Source organism: Acytostelium subglobosum (genome assembly GCF_000787575.1).
Source record: "Acytostelium subglobosum LB1 DNA, scaffold: scaffold5, whole genome shotgun sequence".
NCBI classification, from domain to species: Eukaryota; Evosea; class Eumycetozoa; order Acytosteliales; family Acytosteliaceae; genus Acytostelium; species Acytostelium subglobosum.
The window spans coordinates 219,972-246,270 of record NW_012236527.1 but is presented as its reverse complement, the minus strand read 5'-3'; the positions used below and the strand labels follow the sequence as shown (position 1 = coordinate 246,270).

Here is a 26,299-nt window from a genome sequence, read left to right as displayed (position 1 = left end):
TGTGGTGTTGTTTGACAGTTGAACACTTCATGAAACTTGAAGTTGTGTTGTGTTTGTTGGTTTGTTTGTTAGTTTGTTTGGATGCAGGGGTCCAAAAAAATGATTGAGGTACTTGATGGGTCAGAGACACCTCTCACAGATCTTCATTCAGTGTATTTGACGTGATCAACACATGTTTCGCAAAGGTTTGTGGTCGACTAACAAACTACATTCTTTGAAAATGACACATGTCCAAGGTCATGTTCATACTTTCCATTCCTTGTCCAAAAGATGTTTGTTGAACAATGAGTCAAAGTCCAAGACCAAGACCATGAACATGAACATGATAGTATAGTATCAAAACGGTTTATTGTCAAGATACATCTAACTATTTGATTGGTCGCATGGATGAATGAGTGAATGAATAGTGATGGGATGGGATGTGGTGTGATGTGATGTGATGTTCAACTCTTGGTCTCACACAGTGAACCTTCTGTTCGTCGTTGTTGAAGGGGATCACATTTCACCATTGGGTAAATGATACAATCAGGCAGCCTTGGGCTTGTTCTTGGTGACCCTGGTGGTGGTGGTGGTCTTGATGGTGGCTTTGGATGCGGGCTTGGTAGTCTTGGCAACGGTGGCGGTGGTGGTGGTCTTGGCCGCTGACTTCTTGGTGTCGGCTGCTGGCGCTGACTTCTTCGCTGGGACGGCTGGTCTTGTTTCCTTCTTGGGTGGCTCAGCCTCAGCCTCAGCCTCAGCCTCAGCCTCGGACTCTGAGTCAGCCTCAGCCTCAGCCTCCTTCTCAACAACCTTCTTGGTTGGAGCTGGTTTCTTGGTGTCGGCAGCCTTCTTTGCTGGAGCAGCAGCCTTGGGGGCTGGCTTCTTTGTCTCCTTGACTGGGGCTGGCTTCTTGGTCTCTGTCTTTGTCTTCTTCATTGGTTGTACTACCTCCTCATCCTCCTCGTCATCTGACTCCTCTGCCTCTGCCTCGGCCTCTGCCTCTGCCTCCTCCTCCTCCTCCTCCTCTGCCTCCTCCTCCTCCTCTTCCTCAGCATCATCCTTCTTTGTCTTCTTGGCGACCTTGGAAGCCTTCTTTGGATTCTTGACGGAACCGGTAAGCTTGACCTTGGCTGGATTGGTCAAGAAGTTATACAGAGCCTCCACACGGTGAACCTTTGTGGAGCCAATTTCCAGATGCATCAACTTCATTATTGTCTTGAGTTCGTTTGCTGAAGCCTTCTCAATTCTACGCTCAAGTGTCTCCCTCATGGCAGCGTCCTACATCATCATGTCGTTGTGTCGTTGTCGTTAGTATTGTGCGCGCTCATCAATCAATCAAACGATCAACATTAACATACCTTGCCCAAGTTGAAACCAGTAAAGTTCAGGATGTTGGTCCTGAGGCTCTCACCCTTCTTGCCATCTCTGTTAAAGACAATGTGATGCAGCACCTTGTAGCAGTCTGCCTGATCAGGAGTCGACTTCTTCTTCAAGTTATCCTCAACTTTGTCGTTTGAACGCGGTCGGTCAGTCAGTGATAATCACATCAATCAACCATACTAATCAATACTACTTACAACGTGGATGGATTTGACGGATTGACTTGCCCTCGCGGATTGGGAGGTTCTTTCTGGTGGCTGAGACCTCTACGGAGGGGAGTTCGCGAGTGACTGGTCTGCTGGCACGCTTCTCCAATGGGTCCTTGAGCAGACGTTTCATGTACGAGCTCTCAGTTGATAGCGAGGAGTCACGCTTTCTCTTCTTGTCCTCTTGATCCTTTGGTGCGGCGGTTGCAGCTGGCTTCTTTGTGGTCTTGGAGGGAGCTGGCTTGGCAGTCTTGGTAGTGGCAGCAGCCTTCTTTGGAGCAGCGGTGGTGGTGGTAGTGGTGGTGGTGGTAGTCTCATCATCAGACATGTCCTCTACTGGTGCTGCCGCGACAGTAGTACTCTTCTTCTTATTAATTGTAGCCATTATGTCTAGTTTGTTTGGTTGATTGATTGAATGATTGAACGAACGAATGATTGATTGATTCAAAGTCGAACGAATGATTGAACGAGTAGTAATAGAGAGTGAACGAAGAAAGAAGGTTAGTTAACATGTTTGTTGTTGTTGTCGTTGTTTGATAATTGATCATCATGATGATCATCGCTCACTCACATTATATATATATCTCAAGTATATTCGTTAGAGAGTTGTTGTTGGAGATGTGGATGTGGATGTTATAACATATGAATGATTGGAACAACAAGTGATGATCATCAGCACTCACTGCATGCAAGCAATGATCTGATCGGAAAGAACTGGAAACATGTGAACGAAATTCGAATAATGGCGCGCACGTCTGTTTGTTTAAATAAGTTTGAAGATCAATCCATCAGTCATCAGTCAATCAATCAGATCATCATGTCGTTACGTCTGACCAAATGGTTTAATAATATATAATATATAAAGTAAATACGTGATGATGGATACCTATTACGGCCCATCATCAACCATAGTGGATAATGGATATTGGATAATGGATGCCACGCCAAGCCAAGCCAAGCCATGTTGTTCATGAATTGTCACCGTCATAGGTGACTATTTGCTTCAGACTCTCTATCTCATCTTGAGTTCTAATGAATCTTTGTAGATTTGAAGTTGGAATATCGCTCTCGTTCAACTCCTTGTCCATGAGATCCGGATGTAATTTACATAACTTCTCCACTTCCACCGTTTCCAAGTCTACATTTCCATCAATAATTGTTTCCTCACTGATCTTATACTGAGTATTTGATTGATTGATACGAGATATGTAAGTATGATTGCATGTATACATGTTTGCCGCCCGCAACTAAACTGAAGCTGGGGATACATACCATGAGTAGCTTCTCGAGGTTAAGCTCCTCGTTTAGGGTGATTCTGTCATCTTTGTATGGTTCGTTGATAATGCAGAAGTTGAGGTCCTCTTCGGTGACCTTGATGTGTTCGCATCCGGGCGCGCTGATTGATAGCAGTCGCTGCTTCGCCTGGATGAGTTTGATCTTTCGTCGAATGCGATCGAATGATGCCTTTATAAAGGCTGGCGGACAGGCCTGTCCGTTGGGCGAAGTTCTCTGGTGATGCTTGAGGTACTGTCGGTACTTGTACGAGTTTGGCCTTGGCTTTTTTGATGGCTCTTGTTGTGGAAGTTTGATTCTCTTGTGACCTCGGTCGTCGTCACTGTATGTCAACAGGGGGCTTGATGTTGAGTCAACTGTTGCTTGTTCCTCTCTCTCCAATAACAATTCCTTTTCCTCGTCATAGTCCTCTCCTTCATAATAGTTGTCCTCCATGTCGTCTGTGTCATCGTCTTCGATGGCATCGCCACCCTCTTCCTCCTTCTCCTCCTCGTCCCCCATTAGATACAGTTTGTCATCTTCGTCCTGGATCTGATTGTTGGGCTTCTCATTCATGAAGTAATCCTTCACAATGATTCTGGTGTACTTGTGATAGTTCTGTTCGGTGACGTTCATCTTGCTTAGTAGTGGCGACTTTGCACAGTAGCAAACGATCATTGATTTGAACTCGCGCACTCTCTGTTGAGCAGACTTGGTTGTTGTGGACAGTATCTTGCAGATACGATCAATGTCTGGTTTGACCAGTGTCTTGGCGTGCAGTGCCAGATAGGCACAGGCGCAGACGATGGCCGAGGGTGACCTGCCCTCGACCAGCTGTCCCTTGTCTGCAAAGTTGATCAACTCTGCCATCAACATCCTTAGTTGCTTCATCTCCTCCGTGTTAAACTCTGTCTTGTACTGTGTGAGTATCCTATCTATGAACGTTGGCAGGTCGCTCTGATCTAGACTAACGCCAACCACTTTAGTCATCTTTGTTGCCAATCTTCCCAATGCATAGAATTCCTGGCCAATGACGCCCTGATGTTATTGTTCATTGAACAGACGTTAGTATGTGTACCATCGACTTGACGAATGAACCAATATAACATACAGATATGTCCATTAGGTTCAAAGGTCGCTTGTTATGTTTGATTACAATGTAGGCGAGTGCTCCAGCGACAAGATCTGCTCGGTGCATCTTGATACTTGGCATCTTGCGCAACACATTGTTGTAGAATCCAACCATCTCAACCTTTAATGCTGAGCTCAGTTGTAGTAGGTCACAAGTCTTTGATATACTTTCCATTTGCTAGCAGGGAAGAAGTAAGTAAGTTAAATCGAATGAATGATTGGAATGAATGAATGAACGTACGTGTGCAGTTATGTCTTGAGTGACTGCTCTCTTGGAACCGGATGACGAGGTGAGATATCGCTTCTTTTGATACTTGGATGGTAGTGATGAACGGTTGCTAGAGGCACCACCACCGCCACCACCGCTGCCATAGTCCTCCTGTGTGACCAGATTGACGACAGTCAACACTTTAGCGCATTGTGTACACACTGCTATACCATCTGGGCTGTAATCAACTTCACTTGAACCACAAGAGTCGCATTGTTTAACCATTTAAATACAGTGTATTCACTTCAAGTCTTGTTTGACAAATTATCTCTTATCTCTGTTGCTGGGGTTTGAGAGAAATGAAGTGAAAGTGTCACTTGTTGTGATTTAGAATGTCATTTGTTAATTTATCATTTATTTAATTATTTAATTAATAATATCTGGTATCTTTGAGAGATATCTAGATCTGGACAGATTTAAATAACCAACTCTGACACTCATAATATATGTTGCTATTGAGTAGGAAGCCTCATGCTGTGTCGATACGAAACCTAGATGTTTGGCTTGTCGACATTGAGCGGTGGCATTGGTAGTTGAACCAAGGGATGGGATAACTCGATAGAGATGCTTTGGAATGGAGAGAAATTGGTTCCACCAAAGACTGCCACAACAAAAACACCTGGAGGAGAAGTGCACAAGACGCCTCCAATGGCCAATACTAGTTCTTTGAGATGTGAATGTCTTATTTGTTGTTGTTGTAGAAGTACTTGTTGTAGTTGTTGTTTYCAAGGACTCCAGTAGTTGCTGTACATTTATGTCTTCTTTCCCTAAATGTTGTTGTTGTAGTAGTGGTATTTGTTGTTCCAGTTGCTCCCGATGTTTTGTATTCAATGTAGAGTGAGTAGCTGGAGAATCGGATTTGTTGATCAACAATTGCACCTCGTCGATCGAGAGGTAAATGGACACTGGTTTCTTGATGACTGAGTATATACATTGGAGAGCCTTACTCAACAGCAGGGGCTTGTCATCCTTCGACTTCCACATATTGAACAGATCATTGAGTGGAGTACCAAGATTGAGGAATCTGTGTAAAAGACGAATGGAGAAAGCACTCTCCACATGATCCATGTCGAATTGTGTGACCTTGGTATCGCTTCCATATGTAATGTATATATCAATTGGTGTATGGTCATTGTCAATCACCTGGTGGCGGAGAAGTGCTGGATACTCCAGAAGCAGTCTAGTCTTTCCAATGCCAGGTAGGCCAGCAGCAACATAGATGGAATGTAATTTTTGGTCATGGCTCTTTGAGGAAACCCTGTTTCTAACAGACTTTACTAGCATTTCAATGGCACCTTTTCTCCCAACGAATGGGGAAGAGGATCCGATACTCCATGGTTGTTGTTATTGTTTGTGATTGGATTCCTGTACAATGTCAGAATGGTTAACACCTGTACTTCCAAGCCACAAATCACAACTTACCATTGAGAGTTTCGGAGAACCAACAGTGAGCATCCACTGGACAATACTCTCTTCATTGGAACTGTCAACATGTCCAGGCCCAATCTTGAGAAACAAAGACCCATCAGCCCTTCTAGGAATGCTTGACAATACAGTACTGTTGTCTGTTATCCTGATGTTGATGTTATCATCAGTGATACAATCAATATAGAATGAATCAATGGAGATGTCTTTGATTAATGTGAACTTTGGTTTAGCATATTCCTTTAGGTCTTCAATATATTTGATATCCACAGGAATCTTGATTGATTGTTGTAGAGAATCTAGGAACAACCTTTGTGACATTGAATAGATAATTAATTAATAATAGTTGTTGTTAGAGAGATGGATAGATAGGAATAAGTGAATAGAGAAGGCATTGTGATGAAGTAAATATATGTATGAGTTATAACTTAGTAGATAGAGAAAAGTATGAGTTCACTACTTTTTAAGTGAAACCCATCAGTCGTCTCAACTTCATTCAATCATCTCCATCTGAATAATGTCAAACAGAGTACTTGTAATAGACAATGGTGCACATACTTTAAAGATTGCTCATGCTCCGGCGACAGGATCAGAGCCAGCACCAATCCCAGTGTATGTCCCCATGCATGTTAGCTAGCACCGCACTCATTCACTCACATCAATCATACATCGCATCGTAGGGTCGTGCCCAATCAAGTAGGCAAGACAAAGAGCGAGAAGAAGTATATTGTAGCGGATGAGTTGAATAAGCCACAACATGCGACAGAGATCAAGTTGAGAGGTCCAATGGAAAAGGGCTATATTACAAACTGGTCAGTGCAGAAGGAGATATGGGATCATGTATTCAAGATGGAGGAGCTCAAGGTCAAGCCTGCAGACACCTCCCTACTCCTCACCGAAGCACCCTTTGACCTCGAAGAGATACGCAAGTCACTCTACGAGACTGTCTATGAACAATACAAGTTCAAATCACTCTGTCTTGCCTCGCGTAAGTTACCCTTACACCCCTTACCCTCCTGCCCTTACCTAACCTTTATCTTAGCCACTACCCTTGCATTGACACACTTCAAGGCGTCAGAGCCACCAAGCTCACCATTCATATCATCACCATGTCACTTGGTAGTAGACTGCGGATACTCATTCACACATGTCGTTCCTCATCTCTTGAACAATCGACTCAACTATGCAATCAAGAGGTTCCAGGTTGGCGGCAAGCTGATGACAAACTATCTAAAGGAGATAGTATCGTTTAGGTATTGGGATATGATGCATGAGACTAGATTACTAAACACGATCAAGGAGCGTGTATGTTATGTATCTCATGACTTCCTTGGTGATCTTGCCAAGTGCCAACCCAAGCCCAAGGAGTCGGCACTGGCCATCGACTACGTACTTCCAGACTACATCAATGACAATACAACTGGATACATCAAGGTAGGTCACTGACATGGCCATGGACATGGACATGGACATGATGCTCGAAGAGAACTTGACACTAACCATCACGACACAAACAGAACAAGGCATACTTCCCTCAATCATCAGACGACTCTACTTCCTCAATGAACAATGTACAACAACAGAAACAACAACAACAACAAACAAGCGATCAACAACAACAACCAGATAAGAAGGATGATGAACAGATGAAGGAACAAAAGGATGAGGAGCAGATATTGACGTTGGTGAATGAGAGGTTCAGCGTGCCAGAGTTGTTGTTCAATCCATCGGACATTGGATTGAACCAGGCAGGTCTAGCCGAGAGCATAGTTCAATCCATCAACAGCACCAACATCAATCTACACCAGCCACTCTACTCAAACATCTTGCTGATAGGTGGCAGTACCCGACTGCCCGGCCTCAAGGACCGTCTATACCAAGAGCTCAGGGCGATGACGCCAGATCACCTAACAGTTAAGATATACACTCCAGAAGAGTAAGTTGTCAATTATCATCATCACTCTATCAATCAATCAATCAATCGCTGACCATATGCCCAACCATTGATAGCCCTGTCCTGGCACCATTACAAGGCGGACTGAGGTTTGCCCAGCAGTCAGACTTCCATCGATACACGGTCACCAAGAAGGAATACGAAGAACATGGATATGTATTGTGTAATCGTCGATTCTATTAAACCTATAGCCCGTTGGGCGTCTTTAATGGCTATGTCCATGATGGCTGTGACCGTGGCTGCCTCCGTGGCTGTGWCCATGATCTCCGGCACCGTGGCTGTGTCCATGATGTTGTTGAATCTTGGATACGTCGAATTGGACACCATCACTGTGATGCACCTCGTTAAATGCCAGATGATCATTTGGCGAGCCATGTCCATGTCCATGTCCATGGTCATGTGGCAGCATTCCATGCAGCCAGTAAATGCTCAGGAAGATCACAAACATTCCAATCACGTTGGACACTGTTGCGGCCTTGGGTGAGAGGGAAGAGAGGTGTCAGGTATACATCCAATCATACTCATTCACTGACTCAGTCTAGGATACTTACATTGACGCTGACATACTTGAGGGTGGCGGGCATCAACTCCTTGATGGCCATGAAGATCATGATACCAGCGACAGCGGCAAGCATGCATTGCACCAGATAGGGCGACATGTAGTCCTTGAAGATGAGACCAAAGATGATGGCACCAGCTGGCTCACAGAGTCCACTGAGCAGACAGTACTTGAACGCCTGCCATTTGGATCCGGTGGCAGTGTAGATTGGTGCGGCCACAGCCATGCCCTCGGGGATGTTGTGAGCGGCAATCGCAAGCATCAAAGGGATACCGACGTTGGCTCCCTTTAGACATGCAAGGTACACAGCCACACCCTCTGGGAAGTTGTGCAAACTGATACCAATGGCGGTCACAATGCCAAGCTTGACCAAGTATGCATCCTTTGCTTTCTTCTTCTTGTCCTCATCAGAGTGAACCTCCTTCTTCTCAGACTTCTCAGACTTCTTCTTGTTCTTCTTGCTCTTCTTGTCATCATCATGCTTGTCCTCTTGCTTGTCTGACTCGTCGACCTCCTCCTTGTCCTGGTCGCCAACCTTGATCACCTCCTTCTGTGGCTTTGAGGCCACCTTTGGTGGTTCATGAGCATGTTCCTCACCCTCTGCATCAGGTACCAATTGCAAGATCAATGCAAAGAATAGTATACCTCCAAAGAACTACATTGAGTGGTAGTTAGTTAGTGTTACCGCTCGCGAGCTACATGTGTTACCGTGAGACCGACGAACATACATAGAAGTTGGCAGGGAGGAATCCAATCTCTTCAATAGCCTCTGGCAATAGGTCGAGGAATGATATGTATATCATAACACCGGATGAGAAACCTAACATGTAGCCCAAGACCTTGAACGATGGTTCTTTCATCAAGAGAATGAACACACCTCCAAGTGCCGTAGACAAACCACTTATAAGGCACATAAACAATGCTGTTGGAACATTCTTACTATAATCCATCTCTCTCTATTATTTATATATATTATAACTATATTATGTTACTATGTTTATAAATATAATGACTGGTTGATTGATTGATTGATTGACTGAATGATGGTGGTTGTTCAAAGTTAAAGCCAGAGTGATTGGTCATCGGATCGCACACGTCACCCCCTTGTTGAACAACACACTCATCAAATTAAATTCAAAGTCAAGGTAAGGCAAGGCAAGGCCAAGGTCTACTCGTAGACCTGAGACGATAGACATTGATGAAGTAGGTCGAGTAGTGTTGTTGCCAAGTGATTGTCCATCAATCTGATTGTGGCTGTGTTGAGAAGTTTATTGTAACATGGTGTGTTTGAATTATTAATAAGAGAGAAAGATAGAGAGAGAGGGATGGGGAGAGGATAGTATGGGTGGTCTTACAACTGATACAAAGAAAGGAGGAGGTGGAGGAGGTTGGTGGTAAAGATAGGTTGTTGTTGTTGTTGGCGTAGCTGTTGTTGTCGACAATGAGTATGTAAATGTGGAGGAGGTGGATGGGGATGTTGAAGTAATGCCAGACCGAGACTGCGTTTGAACTTGTTGTTTGATTATGCTGCCGCTGTTGCTGTTGTTGTTGTTGTTTGCTACTATTGCTGCGTTTGGTCGATTGCTTCGTAGGTTGTTGTTGCTGTTGCTGATATTGTGCTGTAGTATTGTTTACATTAATGAGAACTTGCTCTGTGCCTCCTTGGCCTTCTTGGCCTCGGTAATCGCTGGCACCAAACCGTTGCTGTTGCACGCCTGTCTCAAGAAGGGGTGCTTCAAGAGCGTCTGGGCGTCGGGTCTGTTGTCGGGATCCTTGTCCAGACACTTCTTGACGAAATCCTTGAAGTCCTCGGACCACTTGCCCTGCTCCTTGAGGTCGGGGATGCCCTTGGTCGTGATGAGGAACAGCGCACGCAGGGGTGGGAACGACATGTAGGGTGGCTCCGACTCGGCCATCTCCATGGCCATGATACCAAGACTCCAGATGTCCACCTTGCGGTCGTAGTTCTGTCCACGGATCAGCTCTGGCGCCATCCAGTATGGTGTACCAACGATTGTCACTCTCTTTTGCTTGTTCTTTGTGAGCTGGGCGGCATAACCAAAGTCGGCAAGCTTCACCGAACCATCCGATCCCAACAATATGTTATCACTCTTAATATCTCTGTGAATACGATATTGATTGTGAATGTATGCTAAACCCTTCAATGACTATGTTTGTTTGTGATTGATTGATTGATTGATTGATTGGTTGAGTGAGTGAGCTGATTGAGTTGATTGATTGATTGAGGTGACAATACATACCTCTGCGCAAATGTAGGCAATCTGTGACTCTGTCAGCTTGATGGTGCTGAATTGTTCCAGGACCTCGGTAAGACAGCCTCCACCCATGAACTCCATGGCCACCCAGAGTGAGTCGCCAACCAGATAACTGTCAATATAATCGATAATGTTTGGATGTTTGCATGATTTCATGATTCCAATCTCGGTGATCAGAAGCTTCATGTTCTGTTGATTCAGTGGCATCTTCTTGATTGCAACCTTGGTGTTGTTCTTTAGTCTTGTGACGACAAACACCTYCACCTGCGGCACCCTCACCAATCTTCATCGAGCCATCTGCGTACAACTTGGATGGGTCCTCTGTGCTGATAAGATCATCTATATTTGATTGAGATGTGTTAGTAACTGACAATCATGATTGAGTGATTGAATACATACTCAATGAGAGTGTAGTCTCCTCGGGTATTGGAGGGGATGATTGATTGTTCATCAGGTCAAAGTCATCACCATCGGACAGAGGTGGGATATCATTGTACATTTGTTGCATCTGTTGCTGTTGATGTGTCTGTTGCTGCTGCTGTGGCTGTGGTGCAACGGGTGTTGGGTGAGCGATGGGTTGTGTGTGCTGCTGTGGCTGTGCCTGGAACTGTGGCTTGGGTGGCATGGGCTTGGTGCCATGTTGGTTGTTCATCGAGCCCAAGTGGAAGTCCAGCACATCGAGCACGGCCTGTGGCTGCTCGACCACATCCTCCTTGGTGATACCGGAAGACTGCAGGACGACCTCCCACTCGCGGGGCAGACCTTCGAAACCTGTGATCGAGTTGTAATCGACATGCACGTTGTGCTTGACGTTGAAGGGCACGCCAACCTCGGGCTCCTTCTTCTTGTTCTTCTTGCCCGACGTGAAGATCTTGTCAAAGAATCCCATGATCTTCTTCTCCTCCTCCTTCTTCTCGACGGGAGGCGAAGGCGGCGCCATGTATGTGTTGTTGGGTGGCGACGACGCCAGAGTTGGTGTGGTGTGCGACGAGGAGTTGAGCGAGGGCGATGCGGGCATGGGCTTGGAGGCGCCGCCGCTGGTCGACAGGATGTTGCCTAGATTCGAAGGTGCCAGCTTCTTGACTGCGCCCGGCTGCGGCTTGCTGGCGGGGGGAGGAGGGGGAGGAGGAGGGCCGGCGCCAATGACCGTGATGGGCACTGGCGAGGTGGACATTTGCGTCCTGTTCTGCTGCACTTGTGGCAGAGGTCTGGGCGGGGTGGAGATTGGTGCCGAGTTGTATTCCTCTGGTCTGGACTGTGTGGGCAAGACTGGTGCCGGGGCCTTCTTTGTCGCGGCGACCGCCGGGCGCTTTGGAATGGTAGGTGTGAGTGATCCAGCACCAGTTCCATTAGTCGACGTTGGTGTACCCATCATCGTCTTTTTTGGAGTTGGATTACGTCTCGAAGGTGGTGACGAAGAGTCAGCCTCCAACGACTGTGCCTCAAACTTCTCCCTCATCATTGAGACTCTTTGATTCTTTGTTCCATTCTCCACTGTTTTTGTTTGAATAAGTCATATGTGTTAGATCAATCGATTCATTCATTCATTCATTCATTCACTTCGATATATTGATCGATCAAATCTCATCATCTTCAACATATTGTAATCAATCTCATCATTCATTCAATCAATCAATGATCCTTACTATTATATATATATAATGATGATGATCGATATCAGAGCACTTAATCCTTCGTACTCTCTATCTGTTATCTATTATCTGTTATCTGATTGTTCTAAAAACTAGACTAGTCTGGCTTTTCGCAAAACTGTTGTTTGTTGTCTTTGTGTAGATTATATTATATGTATATGAAGATTGAATGAATGTGAAGATATAGATAGAGATACAAAGAGACAAAGAGACAAACAAACAAGCAAGTGATATTATTATGATTATTATTTAAAATGAATGCCCGTTCTCTCACTCCCACTTCCCTCTTTCATTCATTCATTCACCCACCCTTCACTCTCCCAGTCCACTCCAGTCCATAATTGTTAACGTACATTCACACACAGACACTCACACTATCTCTAAAACAAACACAAACACAACACACAGCGCATCTCCATTCCATTCCCACGAACCCATGTGGATGCCAACATACTGTTGTTGGTTTTTGGATGACACCAACACAATAATAATAATATAATAATTTTAGTTTTTCATTCTTTTTGTTTTTTGCTAATCGATCGGATCTCAAACAAAGGATAACGCATTCATGCAAAACCTACGGCAATTTATTTTTAGATTGATTGGTCGTGTCCTGTGCTAGTAAACATAATCTTTGAACTGGAGAGTAATCGAAACCGAATTAGTAGTCCTCTTGATTGATTGATTGTTTGATTGAGTGAATGCTCCGCAGAGCCTCACTCATAATGACATCAACATAAGAGCATGGCGCTATGATCATGAATGACCTACAAGTGCTCCGGGTCGCCGCCAAACTATGCCTATTGGTGAGCATGGTCTTGCGTATGACGAGGATGAAGGGAGGAGACAAAGGACACACTGCAGTGCAAAAGCTAGCTGATGACAGACCAATGTTAACGTAAACATACAAGACATCATGAGACTCAACATGGAGAGGTGATGGATGAGCTGGAAAGGGCAAGGTTGACAACCAGCATGATGACTAATCTAATCAGATTGGCCCAAGTTGATGATGTTCGACCTTACACCGCCACCACCTCTATTGTCCCTAATTGAATGATTGATGACAGCTTGGGCCATTGGATGATTATTGCAAGATTAATGAGTTGCTCACTTTGTTCATCAATCGAGTCCTCTCTTGTAAGTTGTTAACAAAGATAAACGTATGTATAAAGGATATCATGGATTCAATAGTCTTACCTCGTCCTTTGAAGAGTTTTAATCTACCTCTTACGATACCAATGCTCGGGAATGTTGGGTGAGGTCCTCAAGACTGATGCCTGTACATATGGTCCAGTCAATGCCCTGCAAGTCCACGAGGTCGTCGCATGGGTCCGCATCAGATTTGCCAACTTCATCTCAACATACTGCAACTTAGAAGTGAACTGGAGTGCCCGATGCAATTGTCAGACATTCGCAAGGAGTCTCATCTGGGACTTGGGACTCCAATGGCCATCCGAAATCCAAGTAACAAACGAGTATTATCCATGGGTCTGGGCGGAGCACTTCAACAGGGGAAGGGTCGGCCATCATCCCCAATCATCCAATACCTGTTCCTTGATGTAGACATGAATGAACAAACTTATTATAATCGACTGGATGAGTGAGGGAGGGCGAGGGCGAGGGCGAGGGTAAGGGTTGAGCACTTGCATGGTGGGGGAGTATAGGAGGTTGGTAGGACCTTTAATTAATGCGATGAACTGAGTATGCACCATTCTTCACCACTGGCATCAATACCACTAATGCTAAGATCGTTGTCATTGGGTGATGAGGATGGTGTTGAGTTGTTACTGTTGGTACTGGTGTTCAACAATAATGATGATGATGATGATGATGCCGAAGTATTGATAATGTTATCATAGTTTTGTGATGCATTCTGAAGTAGTTCGTCGAGGTCCCATGCGCAAAGCAGTGATAGACATGTTTGGAATGTTACCAAGAAGTAGCCCTGTATCTTGGTGCTCAGTGAATCGTCCAGAAAGTCCTGCAAGTATATACTCTCTGTATACATATGTGGAATCTTGGACTTGATAATGACAAAGGTGAATAATGGAAGTAGGTCATCAGCGCCTCTGTATTGATTGTGTTGGAGGTTTGGGTTAGGGCGAGGGTTAGGGCAGGGCGAGGGTTGAGGTTGGACAATCCAGAGGGTTCCAAAATGTTGGAGTTGTGGGTCCCAGTCTTGGCTGGATGATGGAACTTACAATGTTAGGTCTGGTCTGTTCTTGCGTGCACGCCAGAATAATCGAATGTCTTCGCAGATGGCGTTGGAGGTATCGACAAGACATTGGATCTTGTCAGAGGGTGATTGGTATGTGTACAGTTTCGACATGATGTCGATGGCATGTTGGTATGGCACCAGCTCATCGCTGCCATCGATGCCAGACGGGTGATCATCAATGAGCCAGAACTTTTGGGGTATGGACAGATGCATGGGCGTCAGCGTGAGGAACTGGCGCACCTTGGCCGTGTGCTCCTCGTCCTCCTGAGCGTACTGCTGGATGTAGTGGCCGTATATGGCTGGGTGTAGGTGATTGAAAAGTGCGCGCTCGACGGCGTATTGTACCGTGAGGCCTGTCTTGTCTGTCAATGTTACGTCTGGCAACTTGTGGCAAATGGTCTGAGTGAGTTCTAATATTACATCCTTGATCATCTTTCTCAATGTCTCCTTCTCCTTCTCCTTCTCCATCTGATATGTGACATGATAGTTTATAATCTCCACGTGCTCCACGAACTGTTTGCTCAAGTCACCTCTTTGACTTATAATATTTGATTGAATGGAATGATTGAGTGAGTGTGGAAACTAGTTAGTTTGGCTGGACGTGTGGCGCATGCCACGCTCCATGTTTGATGATTGAGTGATCAACATACTTTAAAGCATATTTAACAAGTCTGTTGACATCGTCTGGGCTTTCCAAGTTCCTTGCGATCATCTTGTATGTCTTGCGTTGAGGGTCCTGATTGATTGTATGAGTATATGATCAAGTGATGAGTGCTAGGAATACATACGAATAGTTCATCAAAGAATGATTGTGAATGAGTGTCCTTATGAGCGATGGATATTGATGGATTGTCATCCTCCATCGTCACTGTATACTTTGTCTTGTTGTCCACAACCTTGTCTTCCACATGTCTACCAAGTAAGAATGATGAAAGATTGAATCTGGTTTGTTAGTGATCATTCACTCACTCACTAATTGGAATCATTCCAATCAATCGATCAACACAACATACTTTGAATATGAACCACTTCCATTCAATGACACTGGCTGACTGACCTCGAGGATCTTGTTGATGATGTCCATTTCTTGGTCGAGCGTGAAGTTTGATGTATGATGACCAATGGCGATTGTCCACATTATGATGAGTTTGGGGTCCATGGACCAGAGGAAGTGCGTGGTGATGTCAGCTTGGCAGCTGATCAGCTTGAGTCCATAGCTGTATCGCTGGTCGACAGCCCGCTCAATCTTCTTGAGATGCACGATGAGACGTGTTTGTCGCAGATCGATGTAGTCGACGGGCTCGGTGTCGTCCGCGCTCGTATGTATGAACAAGTAGTACTCGCGCAACACCATCCATAGCGCGTCGTTGGGACTGCCGCGCTGGCGCCCGTTGTGGAAGATGAAGTAGTACAGCTCGCCCTCGTTGGTGGGAGGGGCCGCGCGAATCTCCTCAGGGATGCTGGAAAAGCTCTTGGTTAGCTTGAACTGCGTCTGGAAGTCGATGCCAAACGCGTGCTTGTGGTAGTTCTGGTAGATTGTCTGGTACTTCTCGATATTGACGCTGGCGCCCAGCGCCTTGTTGTGTTGGTGGCGGTCGCTGCGACTGTGCTTGCCACTCTTGGGCGTGCTTCCCGATCGCGCCAGCTTGCTGGAGGTCGTTGGGACAGCCGGACTGGATGATATCATCATTGACTTGTTTCGTGAGGAGTTTGGCACTGGCGGCAGTCCACGATTTGGCACCTGTCTCTTTGGAATTGGTGCTGGAGTTTGAGTTTGAGGTGATGATGACGATGATTCCAATGATGATGATGTCGTTATCGTTGTCAAAGAGTGTTGTAGAGTGTTTTTGGATGGTGATGATGATGATGACGATGGAACATTGTTTGAATCCTTGGCTTGTCTTGTATCATTTTGATTGACCAAATCCAGTTGATTCAGGTCCAGATTTGAACCATAAAGTATGTAGTCATTGAGGAATGATGATGAAGATGACGAATGCAATGCCTTGATAATGTTGCTCTCTGACTTTTCCATGATTGACTATATCTTTATCTCTCTATGTGTGTTTGATCGATCACTCCTCGATCATTCAATCCAACTTGCAGGGTCCAATCGATCAATTAATCACTGAGGCCTCAGTCAACCAATCACAAAGTATGTATGTATATCTTGATCAACTTATGAGAGTGAGTAGAGTGAATGATTGAAAGAATGATTAATGATTGAGATAAAGAGTAATCATCAACACGATATTTGTGTGTAATGTCGGTTTCCCCACACTATGATCTGATCAAAACAGTGTTGCGAGTGTGGGTGTGGGTTTCAAGGAGTAGACCCATGATCCAACAACACAACAAGGCTTTGTCTCGTTGTATTCACCACTAGTCGGATGACATCAACAAGTGGACTACGCAATCATTGTTCTCTGTGTTGTTATTATGTGTATAATTATATATATATTATGATTTATTACGTTTACAATATAAGTTTCATCATTGTCAATGTGAACTGAACTTAACTAAACTGAACTGAACTGAACTGAACTGATTGCCAACGCTGACCAAGTACTTGTTGATTCAGACCGAATCAATCACTTCATCATGAGTCTCCCATGTTAAAGTTATCAATCAATCAATGACATGATACTCCTCCACATTTCTCTTTGTATTTTTGTTGTTGTTCGCTCTTTAGTCTGTCCAATCCATTAATGATGATGAATGAATGAATGAATGAATGAAGTCGATCGGTTTAATGATGTCCATGAGCTGCTGCTGGATCATGTCCATCTGTAGCTGGTGCGTGATGATGTCCACCATGATCCCATGGGTACTCGAAGCCCTGTTAATTGATCAATCAATCAATCAATCATTGAATACATTATATTAGTTACTGTCGTGTCCAATCGTGTCCACTCAATCAATCAATCAATCAATCATAATCAGTGTCTGTTGTGTCTTCTTGCTGTATCGCGATCGATTGATTGACTGAGTTGAGTCGAGTTGAGCCGAGTCGATATAACACGTACGAGAGCAGATCTCCAGTCTTGCTTGGTTCTGTAGAAGACCCAGAACCACATAGTAGTGCCCAGGGCAATAGATATGTTCCTATGATGCTTTGGCACCTGGAATGGTGTATGATGTCCTCCTCCCATAGTATCTATATATATATATGTTTGAAGTAGTATGTGATAAGTGTTTCAATCAATCATCATCATTCTTCAAAGTTGGGCTCATTTTCAAAATTATTCGATTTGTTCACAAAACGTTACTTCTCATTCATTTGGAAGTCCAACACCAAGACGAACGACTCGGCTCAACTTGAGACAAGTCATATTACAAGTATCATTCATTTATTACATACACATATTATTATTATAACAACAAGATATGGGAAAGAAGACTAAACATAGATTGAGAGTCAATTTGGATGAGATTGATAATGATGATGCTGCTTTGAAGAATCATCCAGATCTCACTACTACAACTGCTCCAGTTGTTGAAGAGGAGAAAGATGTTGATGATGACAATACAATGATGGACGATGATGATAATGATAATGATAATAATGAACAAGATGAGGACCAGAATGATCAAGAACAACAAGGTGATGATACAACAACAAAGGTCGAGAAGAAACTGACACACAAGGAGAAGTATGTTGATTGTTTGATTGGAATGATTGATCGAATAGACAACTCGATTGACTAACAATCTCAATAGGGCATTACTAAAGAGCAAGCTAAGGGATGAGGTTGCAGAGTTAAAGGTACAGAGGAAGAAGTTTAAAAAGACAAAGTTCCAAGAGAAGAAGGAGAAGAAACATTTGACAAAGGAGATCCATGAGAGGCTAAAGACAATCAACAAGAAGTAATACTTCATTGTCAATAGTTATATCATCAGCCATCAATATGTAGTATCGAGCTACATATATTAAACTATCTTCCATCAATCAATCATTCAGTCATCAGTTGGACGCATGGGTGTCCAATGTTGTACATCTGATGAGGGACCATCAGATGTTGTGGCCCGATTGCCGGAAGATATTCCACAATGGACAAGATGGAGCCAGAAGTATTGTTCGCTTCATCCAATGTATCTTAAACTGGAAATAAACTGGATCACGTGATCATAAATATTAGTGCGTGGGTGGACAATGTTTGACCAATCATCCAACCAAACCATCAAACAATCAATCAAACATTCAGATAATTAATAACAAACCATGGAGGATAGAGGAACTACATTGTTTAAACAATTGGTAGACAATGTATACTTGAGAACGATGTTATCCAAACATGTTAGACATATTCATTGGTATAGTTATGGATGTGCTCCAATGACATTTGATGCAATGGTCGATCATTGGGTGGACTTGGTATGCAACTACTTCAATGTGGACCATGGTATTCGCAAGGAATGTGGACAATCATTCAAGTTGTACAAAGGTCATGAATATATTATCAGATACATTCAAAGATATAGACCAACATTGTTCAAATCGATGAATGCTATTGACGCGATGGCCATGATTGGTCGATTCGATCTAGTACAATACCTACATGTCAATGGGTCGTCGGCAACATTGAACGCACTGGACTATGCCCCAACACTCGAGATCGTTCAGTACCTCCATCACAATCGATCAGAGGGCTGCACCACTCAAGCAATGGATATGGCTGCGGGACACTGCCGCATGGACATCATGGAGTTTCTGCACAACAATTGCACTGAAGGCTGCAGCACGAATGCAATGGAGTATGCCGCGTCTGATGGACATCTGGATGCTGTGCGGTTCCTTCACGAGCGGTGTTCAGCACCGATCGATGAGTCGACTGTCCTGAACGCCGCGTGCCTAGGCCGGCTCGATGTTCTCAAATACTTGTTCGAGAATAATCTGAACACTCCTGCGAACTCGCAGGCCATTGAGTGGGCCGCGGTGAGTGGACATCTCAATTGTGTTCAATACTTGCAAGAAGCTTGGTCTGTGCCATGGCCAAGCACTGCTATGCTGTTTGCAGCTTCAAGTGGCTTTCTGGAACTGGTCCAATACTTCAATGAGAGTATGAAGGACCAGTATTATGATCCCTCAACAATGGACCATGCTGCAACCAATGGACATTTAAATGTCGTGGAGTACTTGCATCACAATCGAACTGAGGGATGCACATACATGGCGTTGAACAACGCTGCAACATATGGACATCTCGAGGTAGTGCGCTTCTTACATGAGCATGGCCTTGTCATGACTGGCGCTGATGCCGCGATGGACCTTGCCGCATCCAATGGCCACCTCGAAGTCGTGCGATACCTTCGAGAGAATCGAACAGAAGGCTGCACGGACAAGGCCTTCAGCAGTGCTTCATCGACGCATCACCTCAAGGTCATCGAGTACCTGCTCACACAATATCCAAACAAGGTGACCACCGATGCAATGGATAAAGCCGCACAAGAGGGCCAACTGCCCGTGGTCAGCTACCTCCACTCAAACTCGACGGTTGGGTGCACAACAAAGGCGATGGACTGGGCGGCCAAGGGTGGCCATCTCGATGTGGTACAGTTATTGCATCGATTCCGGTTTGAGGGCTGCACCAAGAGCGCCTTGGACACAGCATGCAGCACTGGCAATCTCGAACTGGTCAAGTTCTTGCACTATAATCGCACAGAAGGATGCACTCAAGTGGCATTGGAGAACGCATGCGATGTTGGACATCTCCCAATCATTCAATTTCTGGTGGAGAATCGTACAGAGTGCTTTTTGCAGTCGGCAATGGAGCGGGCTGTGGCGCGAGGTCACATAACAACCGTTCAGTATCTACTTGGACTTGGTCGGCCTGGCAAGGCTATTGTCCCCAGCCCTGCAGCTATTCAACGAGCAATCCATAATGGTCGACTTACAATGATCAAATACCTTTTGAAGCATACATCGATTGATGTAGCGTGCCACTCACCATCATGGGACCTGAGCAAAGTGGCCGGACAAGGACATTTTGCCATGTTACAGTACTTGTCCGAGGTGTTACCAGCCGATGAGATTGGTCGTATGATTGGATGTGCAGCAGACAGTGGAAAGTTGTCAATTGTACAGTTTATTCATAACAATTTCAAGAATGCATATTGTAACCAAGATGCGATGGACATGGCTGCCACCTATGGACACTTAAGTGTCGTACAATTTCTACATCAGAACCGAACGGAGGGATGTACGACCAAGGCATTAAGGAATGCCAAGACGTACCAGAAAAAGAATGTTGTCCAATTCCTCCAGAAGTATCGAACGGAAGGAGATGGCAGCGACAGCTAAATATAGTCTCTTACGGCAGCTGCTGTGTGGATGAAATGCCAAAGTAATTGCTTTGTTTGATATTAATAGTTGGAAGTATGATTTGTATTGTTGTTTTTTTGGAGAGAGTAATAATAAAGGATTACACTCTCCTCGCGCTCATCTGGATTATTTACTCCAGATCACTGGATGCTTCTGGATGGTCTCCTTCATGAATACGTTTTGTGAACACAAAGAGGAGAACTCTGAGCTGGACGTCTTTTTGTAGCGACCATCGGGCAACATGAACCATGCGTTTGGATCGTTGTAGTAGACGTCGATGGCGTTGCGCAACTCCTTGATGTTGTTGGGGTCGTTGACTGGCACCAATGTCTCCACACGCCTTTTCAAGTTCCTATGCAGCCAATCTGCGCTGGCAATGAACGCCTTTGGTTGGTTGTCATTGTGGAAGTAATAGATTCTACTGTGCTCCAAGAACCTGCCCAAGATACTTATGACTAGAGGTGAGGTGAGTCGATGATATTAGAATGTGAGCTTTGGTGTCGCGGAGGGCCGTATTAATTTGTAGACATACCTTGAATGTTGTGACTGATGCCAGGGATGCCTGGAAGGATCCTGCACCTGCCCCTGACAACTAGTTTGATAATGACACCAGCCACACTGGCGTGGTATAGTGCATTGACAATCTTCTTGTCGTCCAGCCCATTCATCACAGCCAGTATTGTTGCCTCTTTGCCCTCTCTTGCATTCTTGGCCTCTGTCTCGATCAGTTGTAGGAGTGTTGATCGCATGTTCATCGGAGCAATCACCAGCTTTCTGAACGAAGTGATCCTGCTGTAGCCAGTTAGATAGTTGAACAGGTCGCACATGTCGGCGCCCAACTCCTGGTCGCAACTGAACAGACCAATGTCTGCGTAGATGTCGGCCGTGCTGGCATTGTAGTTGCCCGTCGAGTAGTGCAGGTACATCTTGAGTGTCTTGTCCTCCTCACGCACCACCATGGCAATCTTGGCGTGAGTCTTTAGACCAACGAGTCCATAGCTGACGTGACAACCTGCTTGTTCAAGCAGTCGTGCATACTTTGTGTTCTGTTCCTCGTCACCACTCGCCTTTAGATCCACCAGTACACTGACCTCCTTGTGCGAGGCAGCTTCACACAGAGCTCTAATCAGTTGTGAATTGGAGTTGGTCCTATATATCGATATCTTTATAGCCAACACCTTTGGATCCTTCACAGCGCTCTCAATGAAGAATTGGACACTGTATGTTTGAGTTAGTGTGAGGTCCACTCAATCAATCAATCATTCCGCCTCGTCGACATACCTGCTATTGAAGCTGACATAGGGTAGGTTGATCAGGAGGTCACCCTTCCTTATTGTACTGAATATGTCTTGTGATGGCATCTTGGATAGCTTGTGCAATCGATTGGGAATGTGTGGTACCCATGGCTCATACTGTGAGGAGGAGAAGGAGAGCACTTGAGTGAGTACATATGACTGGACGATGATGGATAATCCACATGGATCATGGATTAACATACTTTGAGATGTGGCAGGTTCAACTTGCACAACTCGAATAGATCGGAGAGGCCAAGGAGACCATCGATGATGAAGACGTCGGCCTCGTCAAGGATTAGTTGGGTGGACAACATGTCGATGATGTTCTTGGGCATTGAGGACGAGACCTCCAGACGAACCATTGGCGCAAACTTGCGTTTGTGAAGCTCGGTCTTGATGAGCTCGAGCAGGTCGTTGGCCTCGTCTTCGTTGAGCTTTAGGTCGTTGTGACGGGTGACTCTGAACAGCGACTTGGCCAATATCTTGGTGTTGGGGAACAGAGTGTCCAAGTTGGCCAGGATGATCTCTTCCATCGGTATCAAACTATAGTTGGATCGTTGTCTGATGTGTACGAAGCGCGGTATCTTCAATGGTACCTTGATACGAACGAATCTCGTGTGGCCCTCCTCGTCATGCTGGAGAATGACGGCGATGTTCAAACTGAGGTTACTAAGATTGGGGAATGGATGTCCAGCATCAACCACCAGCGGTGTCATCAATGGGAACACATGTTGCAAGAAGAATTCCCTCAGCTGTTGCTTCTCCTCGAGGTTCAAGTCGTTGTATCTGATTGATTGATTGAGTGATTAGTCATGTGTGTTTGGCCGTCATGTGACCGTACGGACGGACCATGGATACATACGTAAGAAGGAATATATTGTTGGCCGCAAGCTCTGGCAACAGGATGTTGTTGAACAGGTTGTAGGCATCATTGATCAAGTTCCTGGTCGTACTTAGCACCATGTTGATGTACCTCTCCTCTGGCTTCAATGACTTGCGCGTCGAGATGAAACCAAGTCTCAGCTTTAGAGCTCGTTTACAAAAGTACATGTCGATGTTCTGTGAGGTGATGGCCACGAATCTGATCTTCTCAAGCACTGGAACGGACTTGTTGTGCGCCTCGTAAAGGATGCGGTAGAAGTAGATGAGCTCGGTCAACTCGCGATTGAAATAGATGCGTGATCCACTGAGTTGGAGTATCTTGAGGTCCAAGGGTATTTCCTCCACTGAGACTGGCTGGCCAGACGAGGATGCCTGCTGTTGCTGCTGTTGGTCGGCTGTGATCTTTGGCAGATGTATGCTTGACGAGAGTCCGCTGAACTTGTTGTTGGGCGACGGCGAGTTCTCAATCTGTTGCTGGAGACACGAGATGAACAGTTGGTTGACATCAGATGATGAGGTCGAGGGGAACGACGACAGGTGTGGCGTGCCGCCAGATGGTGTGGACGACAGCGTGAAAGGGAAGACTACATCGCTGAACAGGTTGTTGATCTCGAGGATGGGAGTATCACATGAGGGCACGACAAAGTCCTCATCGTCGTTCAACACCTTCTGCAGGTAGGAAGCATCCGGGAGTTTGTTGCAATTGGGTGGCGGCACTGAACTGGCGTTGTTGACATTGTTGAGCACCCCAGGTCCAGAATTGGAGGCCAGAGGGGCGACCGATCGGATAACCTCGGGGTTCTGGACGGCCAGCAGGTTGGATGCGCCTAGGTTGCGGAAGCCCATTAGACTGGACGTCAGGGGATGCGCTGGCTGCTGTATCTTGGCCGTTGGAATCGACTTTACAAACTCGGTCGGTGAGAACAAGGGCAGTCGCTCATCGTCCACGCTTGTGTCTGCGCTGACCTCATCCTCTTCGTCCTCCATCTCATCATCACGGTCCTCTCCATTCTTCTTCTTCTTCTTTTTCTTCTTCTTCTTGTCTTTCTTGTCCTTCTTGTCCTTTTTGTCCTTCTTCTCTTTCTTCTTGACGACCTTTTTGAGCAGCTTGGCGGCCTTCTTCTTCTTCTTGGCGGCCTTGTCCTTCTTGGTTGGGATGTTGTTGTTGATGTTGGCGTTCTTGGGTTGCTGTTGTTGTGTGCTGAGGTCATAGGTGTCGCTGTCACTCAGATCACTGTTGTCAGTGTCGCCCTCGAACCCTGTGGTTGTATCAAAGGCTGGTGAGGACCATGACGGCTGCGTTGTCTTCTCATCATCGCTCTCTATCTCACTCTGCTCAGTTGACTTGTGACCACCTCCGCCACTACTACCACCATTGACTGTTAGACTGATCTCATCATCAAATGAATCTGACTTCTTGTCTTTCAGTTGATGTTGTTGATGAAGATGATGTAGATGTAGATGATGATGTTGATGTTGATGTTGATGGTCATTGGCAGAAGTGTCATCACTTGTTACACCAGTGACCACTTCATCATGTTTGTCCAGATCCTCTACAACCCCAACTCCAACTCCAACTCCTACACCAATGCCTCCACCTATATCGGATCGTGAAGTTCTCAGTTGACCATCAGTCTTTATCGCCTCTGATGAATGTTCTGGAGTAGGAGTATGACTTGATGTTCCCAGATTACTCAGAGCATCAATAATCTTGTCAACTTCAATCTCATTCTCTGTCTTATCATTCTTTGTTGTAGTTTGAAGTGAAAGATGATTGGAGTTTAGGGAATCTAGAAACATGGAAACATGTCAAGGTTAGTCATGTTGCCAACATCGAGACAACTTCCAACATCCATCTTTCCAAACATACTATCATTATACAAAGTTGTTGATGCTGTAGTACATTCTTGTTTGTTAAGTTTTTGAGGAGATGATAATAACGATGATGGATCTACTTTGTTTAAATATTCTGTGGATGTCAACTTTATAATATCCTTATTATCATTATTCATTTATAAAATCCACTCTAGTATTATTAATTAATAATAATACAGGTAGAGTCTATTTAATAATATTAAATGATTGATTATGTTATGTTATGATTAAGAATTAATAATTATGAGTATAATAACAATGAATGGTGATGAGTTTGATTTGATCTAGATGATTGATGTTGCTGTTGCTGTTGGCTCCTGTTTATTGATGATGATGATGCAACAACAAACAAATAAAGTAAGTAGTACTTCTTGGACTCACTTCAACATCAACACAAACATAATAACATACACACACTATTCTCTCTTTTGTAAAGTAGTCCTGCCTGCTACATATGGTGGCAAACACACACATATATCATATATAAATATAACAGGTATTGTGTGAGGAAAGGTACAAACACACAGTTCCATCTTGGTTGGAAGGAAGTGCCCCCTTCCTTCTATTGCTAGTTGCTTGTTGCTATCACTAACACCACAACCACACACACTTTAGTGGGAAAAGGCAGTCATTCATTGGATTGGATTGGCATCCAGCTTGCATCCATCAATGAGTCCTTTCATTGATTGATTGAACATGATCTTGTTCATATGACATACATCCTTCCTGACATTAGTAGTCAAACAGGGCATGGTATTTGTTGTAGTTGTTGAACAGTTTTTGGTGAAGATTGCTTGCAAGTTTGTTGTCTCTCTTTCTTCATTGAGATGAGATAATACTTGTGTTGTTGTAATTGTTATAGGTCAGTTAGATAGTTAGATTAAAGGGAGAATAAGTCATGTCGCCAACATACGGCGGGTCAATGAATTACAATGAAGCAGACTATCATAGTATCATGTTGTTAAGAAAGGAACAACAAAGAAGGAAACATCATCATCTAAAGTCTTTGTTCTTGAGTAAGTGATGTCATGGCCTTGTTTGATTGATTGATTGAACATTATAACTCATCATACATTCTATTCTGCTGCACTCACTCAAGTCATTGGAGCAACATGTGGAAAGATGTTGATAACTAAAAGTATGTCGTACAACAGGTTGTCTGTTGCACACTAGAGATCGAGTTGACCATGCGCATGGTGGTATATATACTAACTGACCCACAACAACAAAGTATTCCTATTGTTAGGCGTACCTCCAGAGTTCTGATCTCTAGACGAGATAGCTATGATCATACACTTTAGACTTGTTCAACGAGAATGTAAACATGTCGTCTTTGTCTAGTTACAGAACTTCTTTCTTCTTTGACCAGGACCTGGAAGAAGAAGAAGAGGAGTATCCGGAGTGCTAACCCATTGATTGAGAGATGGCTGAGGAGGCTATGTCCCTCCCCAAGGCCACCACCTTTCCTAAACCAGTCAGCCACCTGGCCAGCCATATTGTATTGTAGGTGCCATCAATCAATCAATATGGTATGGCGCTTTCCTCTTTCTTCCATTGACTCGGAGATAGGAATGAATTGGAATTAAATATTCCGGAAATAAA

At 44.7% G+C, this 26,299-nt stretch overlaps 9 protein-coding genes across 9 annotated transcripts; 3 read left to right on the top strand and 6 right to left on the bottom strand.

Moving 5' to 3' along the window:
* Positions 1–525: 525 nt before the first annotated feature.
* SAMD00019534_028670 (hypothetical protein) lies at positions 526–1,950 on the bottom strand (the record flags this gene model as incomplete). Its single annotated transcript, XM_012901000.1, has 3 exons — positions 526–1,257; positions 1,338–1,483; positions 1,557–1,950. 3 exons carry the CDS (start codon positions 1,948–1,950, stop codon positions 526–528), a joined length of 1,272 nt encoding a protein of 423 aa, XP_012756454.1.
* Positions 1,951–2,533: 583 nt separating this feature from the next.
* Positions 2,534–4,461, bottom strand: SAMD00019534_028660 (hypothetical protein; the record flags this gene model as incomplete). The annotated part of the gene is made up of 4 exons (XM_012900999.1): positions 2,534–2,743; positions 2,838–3,875; positions 3,949–4,146; positions 4,210–4,461. 4 exons carry the CDS (start codon positions 4,459–4,461, stop codon positions 2,534–2,536), a joined length of 1,698 nt encoding a protein of 565 aa, XP_012756453.1.
* A 1,717-nt stretch (positions 4,462–6,178) lies between these two features.
* On the top strand, positions 6,179–7,798 carry SAMD00019534_028650 (hypothetical protein; the record flags this gene model as incomplete). Its single annotated transcript, XM_012900998.1, has 5 exons — positions 6,179–6,273; positions 6,342–6,649; positions 6,704–7,095; positions 7,179–7,597; positions 7,672–7,798. 5 exons carry the CDS (start codon positions 6,179–6,181, stop codon positions 7,796–7,798), a joined length of 1,341 nt encoding a protein of 446 aa, XP_012756452.1.
* Positions 7,799–7,826: 28 nt separating this feature from the next.
* Positions 7,827–9,124, bottom strand: SAMD00019534_028640 (hypothetical protein; the record flags this gene model as incomplete). The annotated part of the gene is made up of 3 exons (XM_012900997.1): positions 7,827–8,090; positions 8,167–8,829; positions 8,903–9,124. Coding segments are annotated over 3 exons (1,149 nt in total), but the record flags the coding sequence as incomplete, so codon positions are not given.
* Positions 9,125–9,805: 681 nt separating this feature from the next.
* On the bottom strand, positions 9,806–11,468 carry SAMD00019534_028630 (hypothetical protein; the record flags this gene model as incomplete). The annotated part of the gene is made up of 4 exons (XM_012900996.1): positions 9,806–10,342; positions 10,436–10,562; positions 10,756–10,789; positions 10,850–11,468. The coding sequence occupies 4 exons, from the start codon at positions 11,466–11,468 to the stop codon at positions 9,806–9,808; spliced, it is 1,317 nt and encodes a 438-aa protein (XP_012756450.1).
* A 2,321-nt stretch (positions 11,469–13,789) lies between these two features.
* Positions 13,790–16,358, bottom strand: SAMD00019534_028620 (hypothetical protein; the record flags this gene model as incomplete). Its single annotated transcript, XM_012900995.1, has 5 exons — positions 13,790–14,174; positions 14,307–14,861; positions 14,974–15,059; positions 15,112–15,235; positions 15,337–16,358. 5 exons carry the CDS (start codon positions 16,356–16,358, stop codon positions 13,790–13,792), a joined length of 2,172 nt encoding a protein of 723 aa, XP_012756449.1.
* Positions 16,359–17,710: 1,352 nt separating this feature from the next.
* SAMD00019534_028610 (hypothetical protein) lies at positions 17,711–18,194 on the top strand (the record flags this gene model as incomplete). Its single annotated transcript, XM_012900994.1, has 2 exons — positions 17,711–17,976; positions 18,044–18,194. 2 exons carry the CDS (start codon positions 17,711–17,713, stop codon positions 18,192–18,194), a joined length of 417 nt encoding a protein of 138 aa, XP_012756448.1.
* Positions 18,195–18,824: 630 nt separating this feature from the next.
* On the top strand, positions 18,825–20,624 carry SAMD00019534_028600 (hypothetical protein; the record flags this gene model as incomplete). The annotated part of the gene is made up of 1 exon (XM_012900993.1): positions 18,825–20,624. One exon carries the CDS (start codon positions 18,825–18,827, stop codon positions 20,622–20,624), a length of 1,800 nt encoding a protein of 599 aa, XP_012756447.1.
* Positions 20,625–20,771: 147 nt separating this feature from the next.
* On the bottom strand, positions 20,772–24,622 carry SAMD00019534_028590 (hypothetical protein; the record flags this gene model as incomplete). Its single annotated transcript, XM_012900992.1, has 5 exons — positions 20,772–21,100; positions 21,178–21,863; positions 21,927–22,057; positions 22,144–22,726; positions 22,803–24,622. The coding sequence occupies 5 exons, from the start codon at positions 24,620–24,622 to the stop codon at positions 20,772–20,774; spliced, it is 3,549 nt and encodes a 1,182-aa protein (XP_012756446.1).
* Between the last annotated feature and the right edge of the window lie 1,677 nt (positions 24,623–26,299).